Below are 15113 nucleotides of genomic sequence, written 5' to 3' on the forward strand. Positions count from 1 at the left end.
CAGGAGGCAAGTATAAGAAATTTGGGTGTTTGTATTAGAAGTCAGGTTTCTGTAGAGTGTCGTACTTTAGATATTCCAAGGTTTGTAATGTCAAAGTTGGGTATAACTCATTGCCAAAACTTACAGAATACAGATACAAGATTTGAGTTCAGTGTCAGTCTATTATTGATACGTAACCCTTCTGTAATGATCAAAAGCAACTTGTGAAAAATGTCATAGTCATACTTTTACTGAATTTGTATCGTCATGGAAGTATTGGGGATGCAGTTACTTCTGTTCCATTGCGATACCCCTGCAATTCCCAGGGCAAGTTTCTCCAAAACTAGTATTACAGTAATCTAAGTTGACTGGATTGTTAACGCTATGTTAAAATAAGCCTCCTCAAAATTGCTGTACATTTACTCTTTCATCAAGGCACATCAAAGTCTTTTGAGCTCAATAACTGCTAGGAAACTGCAGACCATTTTTGTTAGTGAAATACAGAGAGTAGGAGCCGTAGCAAGGAAATGATTTTGCTGTTTGATTGCTATCTTGAATCATTTTTGCGTTCGGTGAGGACGGGGAAGGAGATTATAGCAGTGCAGTACCTTTGAACACACAAAACCTCTGTCTTCTCTGAGCATCTTTGAGTATAAAATAATGCAGAGCCGTGGAGGCTGCCAGCATTTTCTTCTTTGATGTTGGTAGGGAGAAGATTACCCGTATATAGATTTCATGCAGGCAAGTCAATTCACTGCAGTCGATGGATGAGAGACAACCTACAGAGAAGTGAATACTAGGTCTAAAATTGCCTTGATTCTCTTTTCATTGAATGTGTCCCTGCCACTCAAAAGCTTTGAGTCGCTTCTGGAATTGGATCAGAAATAAATCATGAAAGCCTTTCCAGCTTTTTGGTTTTTTACTTTCCCTCTATAAAATTCGCTGTCTTTAGTTGTATGCAAACAAGAAATCAATTTTGATAAAATTATATTTAAGCTAAAAAGCAAATTTATGTTGTGATCTTTTGATCTGAAGTTCTTTTGTAAGTCTTTATGCATAAATTGCTGTAATTGTTCATATTTGTCTTTTCTGGACTGTGTGCCAGGATTTATTTTCAAACAACAATAACAACAAAAGGAGCATGAAATTCTAATTCATATCCCACAGGGTAAAACACTGTACACATTGCAGCTATCTTGACCTCCTGTTTTAATCTTTAACATATGTTGTTCCTGGCTCAGTGATTCACAAAGGAGGAAAAAAAAGACAGTGATGTTGATCTAACCATGACAGCAGTCCAGCTTTACTTAATGTGGAACTGTGATGGGTTTGAAGATTAAGCATCATCTTTTCTAATGAACAAATTGCTCCACATTCTTCTCTCTGAATGGAAAAGTAGATTTTAATTCAGTGCTTTTTAAAACTAGATTTCCATCTCTGAGAGCTTCGTACCTTGTGATACGTGCTCTGCATAACCAGCCTGGCAGATTGTCTTTTATTGTTGAATAGAAAATAATAATGTAAAGTATTCTCCTGGAAAATGGAAGATATTAGAGGATTTACACATGTTATTCTCTCAACAATGTATTTTGCTTCTCACTTTGCACGCTTGGTTAATTATCTCTGAGGGATATTAATCCAATCATTCAGTCTTTCACTTTATTTCTTTTTTATGTGCTTTTTTTCTATTAGCATGGTGGTGCTGAACAATTTCAAATTACTGCTCAAAGGAGGAAACAGCAGTCATTTTTCTCATAAAATATGTACCTCCTACACTGAAGTTAAATTATGTGCTTCATAGCTTTGGAAGTGATCAGAGCCCCTATTTCCTTTTTTACTGTAGTTTACTGATTATTTTTTAAACAGAATTCTTAGCTTATTATTCAAATAAACAATAGCTTTTAACCCACAGATTGTTCTGTTTCGTGATGCTGAGGTTTGTTACCCATGAAATATTACTTATCCTTGAGACAGTGTCCCAGTTCTTTCAGAACTGTTTAGGGTTCTTCAGTGTAGCTTTATTTATTCTTCAACATTTGCAGTGTATTGTCATGTCTCAGGAGGCTAAATGAAATAAATATTAGTATTGAAATCTTAAAAGAAGCACAGTGAGGATGATGAGGTCTCTTATACTCTACTTTTAATTGGGTAAGCAGAAAATATGAGGTATTGTTATAATTATGGAAAGCATGTTCCTAAAATGTTTGTCCTTGTTTCACTGAGTTTAAAAAAAAAAAATAGACAAGTATGCATGTGTGTGTATATATATGTCTATGTTCATATTTTGTGCTTACATGTGTACATGGCACTATGAACATACAGATCTGTACGTTCATTTTATGAATAAACACTTTAATCTTTGAAATTATCTTGACAGGCTAGCTATTACTTTCTGATTTACCTTCTTGATAAATAAAATCTTTAAAAGCTTCTGAAAATTACTTTCTGCCATGAGAATTTGTCAGCAGGTTTTAATGTGTCTTACTGCTTAATGTAATTCTGTTACTATGTTCTGATTTGGTAATCGTGGTTCTTTTGTTCCTCTGAGAAATTCATACACAGTGCTCAATTAAAAAAAGCTACTGTTAAAATCTGCAGCTGGAAAAGGCTACATGGTAGTAAAATATTCCACGTACACCTTTGTTTAATAAGCACAGCTCTGGTTCCCAGTAGCAGTTACGTTACTGAGCAAGGTGTCTGCCAGTGTTTAATTCTGCAGTTGGCGAGCGATTTGTCTTTTCATTCTCTTGTAGCGAGGTTCAGTGATGGATGTTGGATGCATGTTTTATTTTGCTGTATTAGAAAGCCCAGGCATAGATGTATCTGGAGAGGCAGAACAGAATTGGCATCCTTTTCTTGATGTATTCTCCCTCTCGTAAATGTTTGCTGAATTTAAAGCTTAAAGTCCAGTTAAGTTAGTTGAGCCTCTTGAGTACTTGAAATTAAGTCAATACATAAGCGGTGGCCTAACTGTTGTAGGTACAGGGTGCTTAAGCAGGTGAAAAATTGGTTGTTAGACTCCAAAATAAAGGTAGCATTGCTCTTAAAGGTAAGCAGTACTGTGGCTTCACTTGCCTTCTGAATATTTATGTATTCCACAGTTCTGAAGATCTGGCTGTTTTTATCACTACATTTGTCAATAAAGTAAGAAGCAACTCCAGGTACTCAGGCTTGAGAAGTATATGCTAGCTGCAGGGGGAACATGCCTCCTCTTTTGTAGCTGTAAGGATTTTATGCCAATAAAGTTTTCGAGCGTCCTTCCTTGATTCCTTCTTTGGTCATCTTGTAGATGATATTGTTCAGAGCATTAGCTGGGGAGGAAATGAAATGTGAAAATTGCTTACTCTATGAATATATTGCAATTGGAGTTTAGTAACTAACTAGTTTAAGTGAAATAGAAGTTATTATTGAGACCTGACTTGATGGAGTTGATCTTGACTATGTAGTTGCATTTCACAGAAAATCCATACTGTGTATATGTATGAATGCCACTGATATAACATTTGCTACAAAAACTCTGTAGTTATTTTGGGACAGTATAGACTTGAGTGCTGAAAAGCAGTAACAACTTGGGAATTATTTATTACAAGAAGCAGCATAGCTGACACGGCTTACTGCCTTTCTCTTGTGTTCATTTCAAGCAAATGCTTGCTCTCCGCCCTGAGAAGGAGACATGCACGTCTTGCTGCACATCAGGGTGCTTTTTATCTATAAATTGTGTTACTATAACATTGTCCAATTCTGTTACTTGCACAAACCCCTGAATATTGAAAATACACAGTTCAGCAGAGCTTTGGTTGATAATACCCTATGCTTTGCACATGGCATCATCTGTTGGGATAATCTGTTTCTATTCGGTGTGTGTACCACTGCCAACATAAACATCTTATGTCATATGCTTATTAAAAACATTTGCATTTTTGTTTTCCTTAGTATAAACTTCACATTCCTGGTTGCTTATGGTTTGAATCTGTTGCTTGAGGAGTTTCAGCCAATTGCAAGTTAGAGGTTAGCAAGGCTTTTTCATAGATATTTTTTCATATATTGGTAAAATTCTTGCCGGAAAAGTAGGTACTTGAATACAATTGGGGTTTTTTGCCCCTTAGGCTTTCTCTTACACATAATTTCTATTCTGAGCATCATAATGTTATTTCCTAGTAGTATCAGTAGCAACGGTATTTTGTCTTACAGTTGTGAATCAGAAGATTGTGTGAACATCTGTTGAATCTAGAGTAAGCCTCTGAGTGACCTTCTGTTTCCCTCAATATCTGTTTCGCTTTAGGACAGTTTCATTTGTCTCTTTATCTACATGCTCGCTGTGCCTAATTTTTTGAATTTTTCCTTTTGGCATGCTACCTTGCTGCTTCCTAACTGCTTACGTTTTCATAAGTCGCTGCTCAGGCTGTTTCCCTGAAGAGTGAAAAAAATTGATTCTTATAGCTTATGCTTTTGATCCTTTGAACTCTTGAATAGTATCACAGCAAAATAGTGCTGGAGCATCATCTGGAATAATAAGCTGTCCATCCTGCCCAATGTATGTCTATTTTTTGTCTATCAGTAGCTCCTGGTGTGAGAGCTGGCAGTGAGAGTACATGGCTCAGAGGCACCGAGAGGTGAGCCCTTCATGAATTTGATGCAGTAGGTTAAGGAATTACCGCTTCCCACTGGCAGAGACTACAGATCTATTAACAGAAGGGAATTTGGAGCTGCATTACCCACTCCTCAGTGCAGCATCTGACATCTTTCTTTAAAAATGCTTTTCTCAACAGTTTAATGAGACATCAGTTACACCACCAAAGCATCTGAAACATGAGAGACTATTTTCTTTCATCAACTTTCTGGTAAAGTGTGGTTTCTTAAACTGCCAGAACAGTCACCAGAGCTCATCTGTCAATGTCCTGAGTCATATCTGCAGTTTGTCGGTCGTGAAGGCTTCCATGTTCAGCCAATATAAATGACAACAGCATGATTGTTCATGCTGAGTGTTGGGGCATTACTCATTCAGCACTGGGGAGGGAGCAAGTAAGAAGCAGTGAGTAGGCACTCGTGTAAGAATATTCTTCCTTCAATGCAGAAGTTGAGAAGAGCTGATGCTGATCTAGAAATCACTCTGTATTACCTGTTTTAAGTTCTGATCAAGTCCTTGCGTTTAACTCTGGCTACCTGAAGCAAGCACCTAAAGGAGAAAGTGTTTGGAGGAGAAAGGGCAAGGAGATATTTATAAGGAGGGATAACATTTAAATGGGGAAGAGGGGTGTACTTCATGGGATCCAATAAATCAAACCTAAACTAGGCAAGGTGCCATTTTTCTGAAGATCGGAAAGCAGCGGGATGATAATGAATGCGGGAGACATTGGCCACTAAGAGCTAAATCATTCTGCCTTAAGTGATACTGCCTGTCCAAAGGATGTGGGCTTTTTGTTTGTACAGTTCCTGCTGCTATGGGGCTGTCACCTTTAAAATTCAGTGTAACAGTAATTAATAACACTCTAATCCAGTCCAAAAACCAGGCTGATAATCCTTTACAAAACTTAATAGCATAGGTCATCTGTAGAGTAATGGCTTTGTTAGCAGTATTGGCAACAAAGAGTGTATGTACGCACTGTAACACACTTGATTGTATGATGTTGATGCTCCAAGGTACGCTAGTCAAGCTGCTGAGATGATTACTCCTGAAATGCAGCCTAGCAAGCAATTACCTGATACCGCTTCAGGAGCTGCAGCAGTTGCTTACACAGAAGGGTAACGTTAGGAGGATTTTTAGTATATTTTAACACATAGTGTATAGTATAGCAGCTGTGGGTAATGAGAGCCAGGGCTGTTTTTCAAGCCAGGGTCCTACAGTCGTTCTTGAACTAACCGTACTTGGAAAGCCATTCCACAGAGAATTTCGTCCTTTGATCAGGATGGTTCCCAGAAACAGTCATTTGCAAATGGATATTCACTGTCTGCCTTTTGCTGCATGAGTGGATTCTAGCGTGCTCGCATTCCTCTTGTCGAGGATCTGTGGATAATGGCTGATGAAAGATGATCAGATTGTGCAAAGAGGGCTCATAAGACATTGAAGGAAAAAAAAAATTAATTGAATGTACCACTCTGTTATTTAGAAGGCAAGATGCATCTGAATAGCTGACAATTTATAGCTAGAACTGATTAAACCTGCATTGACTTGGAACCATAATTAATATAAATCACTGCTCTTCAAAGGACATTTTAAAGGACTTTGTATAAAAAAGAAAATCTCTAACCCCGCAAACCTAATTGGTTTCATTTGCGTTTGAAGAGTTCTTTTTGGCTCGCTTTTCCAGTCCTCTGACAAGCTTTTCCTTTTAACAGCTGCCTATAAATTAGGGCAGTTGTTTTTACTGGTAGCAGTGATATAAGAGTTCCCACAGCTCCACAGTGAGAGCAGGTCCCTAACTAATCTTCTGGAATTTTATTGTTGATTCCTGACAGCAAGTTTTGTGTTGCTCAGAGCTTTTATACGCCTTTATATTCATGAATCTCACAATCCAAGCAAATTCCAGTGAAGTATAGCTGCTGTAGGATTAGGTGGTTTCTTTTATGGCCTGATTACTTATAGTCTAGGTGCTCGATAAGTACCAAGGTTCAGGTAACCACTCTCAGGTTATCTCATTTCAGTTTTCGCATGAAAGCACAGGAACTTAGGAAAATAGTTCTGGAAGGTAGGTCTGCACGTGTGCTAAATGAAAGGCCTGGCTCAAGATACTGAGCTGTCGGTTGAGAGAGGCTTTAGGAGAAACCGGGGAGGAAAGCCTGTTCTGAGTGTGGTGTTTTCCGTGTTGTGAAGAAAGCAGGGTCTCATTATGGAATGCCAATTGTAGTGGTTAACAATGGAGCTCTTCTTTCTTTTTTTTAAGTATTGTAAGAGTTACACTTTGTAAAATGCTTTTGTAATGGGCTCGGACTGTGTCTTGCATCCATTGAGAACAGTATTTCCCAATTAGTTGAGTCTCTCTATTTGGAGCTGAGGAAGGAAGTATGGATTTCATGATTACAATAGATTGTCTTTTGACCTGCAGATGGTAGAAGAAAGCGAGGAAAGGCTAACAGAAGAGCAGATTGAGTCACTTCTCCAGACAGTCACCGGTATTCTTCCAGGGGATCCGGAAGAACAACAGAGAGACTCGGCAATGGCAACCGAAGACAAAGGTGACCAAGCATAGGAGGCATCTAGACCAAAGCTGGCAACAATTTCAGCAGAAAAGAATCAGCTAATATTTTTCTGGTTTTTACTTGATACCGGTTTAATCTTGTATTGGACATCATTGTAAAATATGTTACAATTTTTATTACTCAGAGATGATGAGAGAACCAATTGTTTACAAGAAAGCATGGAAAAGGACACTATTGTTTTGGCATTTTGTGATAAACAGGGATGGTAGTCGCTGAGTTTGTAATGTAGCAGTCTGAGAAATTACGGGGCATAGAATCTGAAGCTTTTATATTTTTTCCATTACCCATATAACAGCTGTACATTTGAATAGGCTTACATACAGCTGGCAGTGTTTTAATTATCACAGCAGTACTATAATTATAATTACTTTCATACGCTTTTGAATTGCCCAACTGGTTTTTAGAATACGGTCTGCAATATAAAGCCAACTTTTGGAGCCGTTTGTGAAAACGGCTGTTTTCAGCGGTCAGAACATCGAGTAATGTACAAGAGCTGCTTGGTATCTGGCCAGACAATTTCAAGTAGGCTGTTGGCATCATGGAAGTGAGAGGATCTGTTGGTAGGGTAACTGTTGTCAAGGACATCTGGCAGTCCATGCTTGATAAGAGAGATCCACATCATCGGCTAAATGAACGTATTGCCACTGAAATCAGCTGAGTTGGACCAGTTTACAGACAGCAGTTGAGGCTCTGGACTCAGATGTTAAGGCTCTTAGTAACACAAACAGAAGAACATTTAGGCTTGAGATGTCTATTTTCCCTTTGAAGGTTTGTTCCAATATTTATATAGAGACAAGTCACAGTGTTGTGTAAATGCTGTCGACCGTGGAGTAAATGAATGAGTCAACACTAAAGTAAGTCCTAATCTGGTTTAGAAGAATGAGAATCAGTCCTGGTTGAAGCAGAATTTTCTGTGTACTGTGCTTTTGTCTGATTAAAGATTTCAGGATCAAGTATTTAATGTTGAAAGCATTGATGATTATAATAAATCATTTGTGCATATATAGATATATATACACACAAAGTCATGAGTTACACATGACACTGGTTTTATACTGTGACTGCAGACCGTTCTTTTGTAATTATTATAATGTACTGGAAATAGAAATAAAGTTTGAAGTACATCCTGGGAATTTTGTGGCTTATAGACAAGATATAAGACCTTGAATCAGAATATCTGACTTTTTTTTTTTTCCCCCTCCCACTTCTGTCATGGTTTTATTTTGTGGTTTTATGCAAAGAATTTACGCTTTCTGAGGTTTAGTTGTGCCATATATGAAAGGGAATGATAACTTCAGGGTCTGAGGGATTTATGATACGCATTTCTGTGGTAATGTAAGCTTCTTTGATGTTTGGAGAGGAAAGGAAATTACTGGAAAATATATTTGTTACCTCTTAAAAGATAATTTATCTTATATTAAATGCATTCCAAGGCTGAAGACTACATGTGTTTTGACTGGGTAAGTGTAGTATTAGAGGGGGACAGTCCTTGGTGGTTCTTGTGGTACATCAACATGTATTTTCTCTCTAAATGTACAACAAAACCAAAGAGATAAGTAGATCGTATCATGGAATGACGTGCAATTAATTTTAAAATCAGCATTTTTATTCTTAGCAGTCACTGATGTTGTTTGATATGCTGTGGCCTTGGGCTGCAAGTGTTTACATTTTTATCTGTCTTTTTCTAAAATTAAGTTATTGAAGCATATTCTAAACTTATGAAAAGCAGATGGAACCAGGTCGCAAGTATCTTTAGCCAGCAAGAATATTGTAAGAGATCTCTGAATTTGGATGTTCCATCTTGGGAATTGCCGATTTGTTATCGTAATGGATTTTTGCCAGCGTCTGTGTTGTCTTCTGTTGTATGCGTGTTGTACAAGATACAAGAACTATTGTATTTAACCTTTTTATCAAAATCAGTTCCAGATGGATACGTATATTAAACTTGTGCAAATGCATGGGTATCTTGTTCAGTCTTAATTAAGACACATAAATTATAATTTCCCTAAAAATGCAATACTAAGTAACATCTGAAGGGATCTGGGATTTCGACATCTGCATTACATCAAGAAATAATTTTTAAATCTCCTGTCTGTGCTCTCTGACCATGTAAGTACAGGTGAGGAATTACTCTGGCTCTGAGAGCAGGTTTCACGTTCTGTTGTTTACTCTTGGGTGTGTTCTTTGGAAACCTGAGAGTCAGAAATGGTTTATGGAAAGCAAATGTCATCTTGCTTAAGTGACACCATTTTTCCGGTCCTATATATTACGTAAAAGATCTGCCTGTCTCCCAAGGTTGCTTTTTGTTTTCTTAACTAATCAGTTACCTAACATGACAAATGTACTCTTCTAGTTCTTTTGAAGGAGAGAAGATGGCATGAAGAGAGTGGGCCTCTGATGTGTCGTGGGTCCAAAAAGGCATACGTGCGTATTGGGCACTTAAAAGCTCGGCCCCTAGTTTTGAGAAGAAAAGGGCAGAGTACTTGGCACTTTCTGAATATGTAGGAAGTGCGTATTACTTTTAGCTTTCTCATTTCTTATGTGTTCCTCACTTTTATTCTGTAGGGCACGTTGGGGTCTTGGGAGAAAGGGGGAGCGAGCTGCCAGGATCCCTCTGCTGTTTTGATACGTTAAAATACCTGGGGTTTCTCTTTTCATAAATTCAAGCCCAAGAAGGCCAGATTTCTTTAGAATTGTTCGGCAGCCGTCGCTGGAGAAGCTTTATTAGAAGAAGCTTTGTTTTACGGTAAGAGAAGGAGCTGCTGCTCCTACCTGGTGGTGCTCTGGTGCTAGGAAAGGGAAATAGAGATAGAGGTGTCCGCAGGGAATTTTGTAGAAGATGCAGGAAATCCCTACCGATGACCTGGGCGGCTTTGGTGGTGGTCACGCCGTGGCAGGGCTGTGTACGAGGCTTTTGCCCAGCACTGAAATGCAGAATTTGACAGGAAAAGGCTTGCAGGGAGCGAAATGCATTTTGGTTGTCTGTATTTGTGGGGTGTATTTGCTGGATAGAGATGTGTAGTCTTAATTAGAAAGAGCAAACTCAAGAACTTGGAGTTTTGTTTTTCTTCTGAAGCATGTTTTTGGGGGGGCAGGTTTTCTTCTGAAGCATGTCTTTAAACAACACTAAAGTAGTACATTGAAATGGCATTCAAGCCTGATGTGTCGGTGTGCTGAAGGGCTTAAATAACATTTACAGAGTATCTTGAAGTTTAAAAGTGTTCATACAAATGTTTTTTAGAAGGGTCCTGTCATAAACAGTTCTCTAGATAACTTTTTACTCACTAAAACATCAGTCACAGACAAGCTATTGCTTTTGAAGGCAACCAAACCGGGCTGATTTACACCGGGTGAGAATCGTGTCCTAAAATAATTAACTGGTCCCATCAGGATATGGCGTCGGGGGGGATGTCCGCAGCTGCTGTAATCCTAGCAGACCCCTGACACACAAAGAATAATCAAACTGGACATATTTTTGAAACTGTCATACCTTAGAAGAAATAAAGTCGAGAAATTTAACTGGAACTCAGCGGAGTTGTTGCAGACCGAAGGCAGCCTGTGCCCTGGAGCAAATTACTGCTGGTCCCAGACCTGTCTTGGGGGCCGCTCGGAGGGAGCGGGGTGAGCTGGAGGCTGCTGAATTCGTACCTTCCTCTTCACCCCCTTGGAAGTACGAGTGTCTCCCAACTGACACTTGAAGGGCGAAGACTTGGTTGACCCTGCTTGAGCAGCGGGGGGGTTGGACGGGAGCTCTGGAGATCGCCTAGTCCAACCTCAGGGTTTCTGTCAGTCTGCTTTCCCTTCTGCTGTGGCCTCGGGATGTTCTCGTTTGCTGGCTCAGCGTGGAGGCAAAGGCTGCTCTCGTTAAGAGCTGAGACGCAGCGGATGGGGGCTTTCTCCGTTGTCCCCCTTTTCCATCCATGCCTGGTGCCGTGCGGCCCCTTTGCAAGTGGGTGCTTGGGGCTCTGGCACGGCGCAAATACTTTTATTTCTGGGATGTTGACAGAGAAGGGGACAGTCTTGCGAGGATGGCAGCAGGATTTTGTGTGGTCCCTGTGGTTTCGTCAGTTGCTTAAGCCTGAAATCGGAGTTGATGAAGTTGCTCTGCGTTAGCAGCGTGTCCTGCGCATTGCAGCTACAACAGCGAGTTGAGTCTGTTCCAAAAGGGGCTCCTCTGCTATGAAGGATGTGTCCCAGGATGCTGCTGGGATAAGATGGTGTTTCAGTGTGAGCTTAATCACAGTTTTGTCTTGAGTTTTGCTTAATGTTACTCCACGGGGCCAAATTAATCTGTAGTTCCTCTCCACTGCCTTAAATTTGGCCTGAAATACAGAACCATGCAGTCAGTCATGCTGGCTGTGCTCGGCCCCTCCGAGTCAAGCCATGGGGGAATTAACCCAGCCCAAACTGGGATTATTCTGGATCCTGGTTTTGAAACTCACAAATTTTTCTGTACTGCGTTTTCTATGACTAAACTTTTTATTGCCTCTGCCTCCCTGGGGTGGCAGCTCTTTGCCTTGGTAATGTGCAAGGAGCACGTTCTGCATCCCAGAAAATGCTTCGCTTCCCAGGCATGGCATCCGCTTCCCTGTGTTTGGACACAGGCTTCGAAAGCACCGGTCTCAACCGGGAGCTGCTGTTGTTCGAGTGACTTCTGAAACGCTTTGGGCTTTGACAGGGGAAGGGGAGCCGGGGGAGCCTGTGGGTGCCTCGGCCTGGCCCAGATGGGGCTTTTCCCACTTTTCTTTCTTCATTTTCCATCTGCTACCCATAACCAGCCTTTTCCAGCCTGTTCCTGGTACCAGCTCCCGGAGCGAAGGGGATGCCTCGAAGGACAACCTGCAGAAGGAGCGTGAAGAAGATCTTTCATGCCTGAGAACAACTCCGGATTTTTGGAATTGTACCAGTTGGTGTAAACGACATAGCGTCTCGCCTCGTGAGCTTTGCCTCACTGATAAGAACATCTGTGGTTATGAAATGTTCCTGGTAATCGAGGACTCATGGAAATATCTCCGTTGACTCCTCTCCAGCGCAGGCAGGCGATGCTCACAAGTTAACCACCTGGCGGGCAGCACCAGCTGCCTCTCCATGCTCTGACCCACAAAAATAAAGCCTTACTTTTAAATCCGAGTGACAACTATTGTCCTTTTAGTGTGACACAGTGACCAGGCAGGCACTAAGACTCAGCTCCTGCTGTTCCTGGAGGTCAGTTCTTTGTCCTTAGAGATTTCTTTCCTTTCCCGCAGACGAGCAGCGCTGGAGTGGAAGATGGGGAGCGGGGAGCTGGCGTGGCCGGGTCTGTCCCGGCGGGGGGAGATGCCCGTGGATGGCTGCGGGGAGCAGCGCTGGGTAGCGAGGTGCAGGTGGAGAGGGGAAGTTGTTTCTCTTCTCTCTGCCTTTATTTCTTCTTTGGCCAAAGGCCACTATTTTTTCCCCCAAAGCCCTCAGGACCCCGAGGTGAGCGATTGGCACGGGCAGGGCTGTTGCTCAGGGCTTGCAGCAAGGCTGACACCAGGAGCACTGCCCAAGGGCTGGTTTAACATTTTTGTGCATCCTGACAGATAAAGGAGCCTTTTGTACGAACAACTAGGAGCTGATGAGGAGGCTGCAGCCCTCGGCTTTCCCCGAGCTTTAAGACCAGTATGTGGGTGTCCATGACTCGCTGCCGGGGTGGCTGCACCCGCAGCAGCGTTGCTGTGACCATGGTCCCATCCTCCTGGACACGCGGGTGTCCGCCGTGCTCGTGGGCTCTGCCGTCCCCTTCCCACGACAGTCCCGACGTGACCACGTACTTACATATCTGCAGTGAACGCTTGGAGGTCATTCGTTACAAGTTAGGAATTTCGTAGGGCGAGGAGTTGCCAGACATCGCAGCCTTGCACCCCTGGGAATTACCCCACCACGAAGGCACGTCCTGCATGTGCTGCACATCATTCCCATCGCTTGTAGCAGAGGTAACGGGGAGCTGACCTGTGTGATGAAATGACTTTCTAATGAAAACATCTGTGCTCTTGAATTGGGCACAAGATCAAGTCTGAGGATGGGGCTGAGCCATGAAGCCAAAGGAAAGCGTTCCCTTGCGGGTGGGCTGCCAAGCGCCGGCATGCCAGCGTGGCGGGGCTGCTGGCCATGTCTCCTTCAGCAGGGGAAAATCAGGCTTTCCAGAGAAGCAGTTCGTTTAATCTGTTTAATGGCAATCAGAGGGTCATGTTTATGCAGGAAACCAATGTTACCCAGGTTCTTCTTGTGTTTAAAATGCAATTGTGGGAGCAGATCCTGAGCTGGCGTACGTGGGCATTGCTCTCCTGGCCTCGGTGACGTGACAGCAACGTGTGCAGGAGCATCCCGTGACTCAAGGAAGATACGGAGAGAGCAGCGCTTGGTGTTATCCCAACAAGGGAGTTTGCAAAGGGCGACCTGGGGACACCAAAACCGACCTTTCTGCATCAGCAAGGTGTTGGTAGCGAAGACCCAATTTGTGTGCCGAAGTGAACGCTGCCATAGAGCTGATGGTGGGGACATGGGCAGGGACACGGGAAGAGCAGGGCAGGGAGCTGGAAAGCCACCAAGAGATGAATGAGCGGTGAGTACCAAAATGAGCATCGTACCTCTTCCTTGCCTGTGAGAGCGATGCCTTCACCTGGGCGGTGCGATCCTGCCCTAAGGACACTGGATCCTCACCACCAGCTTGATAACCCAACGCTCCCAATGCTGCGCTGTGAGACCAAGGACTGGGATCCCCGTTCCCAGGTGAGATCCTGTGAAAAGGGAGGGAGTTTGGGTCAAGGCGGGCAGGGAACTGGTTGTCCTTAGGATGTTAAAGCTCTTTAAAATATTTCAACAGCAGCTTGGATGCATCCAGCATCCCCCCCCCCACCCCCAGATGAGCCCAGGGAATTCTCTGAAGAAGCCCAAAGTACCCTTTAAAACCACGAGTGATATTTTATAACCTTCCTGGAGAGAGGAAGGTCATGTTAGCCCCCTTTCCAAAGGGCGGCTATGGAGGCGCAGTTTGGGATCTGGCCAACGGCCTGGAGGGAGTCGATGGCAGCGTTGTTTAGGTTGGAGCTGCTGAAGATGTTGACAGAGAAAATATTTTCTGTTCCCACAGAAAGAAATCCTGCTGCAAAGTGTTTTATTGAGCAAAAAGAAATGCTTGTGCTGAAAAACTCAGCTGCGGCCAAAGCACAACTGAAATGCCGCAAGCGCTTAGGAAACGTTAAGCCCCAAGAACTTTTGCTTGCTATGAGCAAAAGTCTCCCTGCACGTGTTGCTTAAATTAATTTCCCTCTGTATTAAGGAACTTTATTTTATTAACTTTGGTGTTGACAAAAACAACCATCAAAGGTAGCTGAGATGCTGTTAAGCTTTAAAGATACTTAAATTAAAGCTGGCCTGAGAAGCAGCCTAATGGGGTGAGAGAACATCTGAAAAGAGATGGGAAAGCCAAAAAATCCTCAGGAAGGACTCGATGTAAATAGCGAAGCTGGGAAGGGAGCTGCAGGGAGGGCTCAGGGAGGCTGCAAACAGCCCCACCGGGGCCGAGTGCCCGGCGGGAGCTGTGCCTGGGCTGGCTGGTACATGGGGGTTTAAAGAGCAAGCTGGGAAGGGAGCTGCAGGGAGGGCTCAGGGAGGCTGCAAACAGCCCCACCGGGGCCGAGTGCCCGGCGGGAGCTGTGCCTGGGCTGGCTGGTACATGGGGGTTTAAAGAGCATCCTCCGAGCAGCTCTTGCCAGCATCTCTGCCGGGTCCAGCCTGGGGAGGCAGATGGGTGATGCTTCACAGGAGCACCCAGCCGGTGCTGGAGGCTGCTGGCGAGGCGTTGCCTGGGCGCAGGAAGGTTGGCGGTGGTGGCACCGGTGCCTTCCGTCGCCTTTGGATGAGCTTTGGCACTGAGCTCGAGGGCTGGTTGTGCCGCTGTGGTTTAAAGCCCTTGT

The 15113-nt window shown here is 43.0% G+C and overlaps 1 protein-coding gene across 1 annotated transcript in view; it reads left to right on the top strand.

Annotated features, from left to right (window-relative positions):
• Window positions 1–7166, top strand: part of CRCP (CGRP receptor component) — a gene marked incomplete at its 5' end in the record, with an annotated part of 28126 nt that extends 20960 nt beyond the window's left edge. The window contains one exon of the mRNA XM_009699175.1: window positions 7023–7166. Within this exon, the coding sequence (XP_009697477.1) occupies window positions 7023–7166 (144 nt within the window). The remainder of the gene's footprint in view (window positions 1–7022) is intronic.
• Between the last annotated feature and the right edge of the window lie 7947 nt (window positions 7167–15113).

This window comes from Cariama cristata, unplaced genomic scaffold (genome assembly GCF_000690535.1).
Source record: "Cariama cristata isolate BGI_N322 unplaced genomic scaffold, ASM69053v1 scaffold23494, whole genome shotgun sequence".
NCBI classification, from domain to species: domain Eukaryota; kingdom Metazoa; phylum Chordata; class Aves; order Cariamiformes; family Cariamidae; genus Cariama; species Cariama cristata.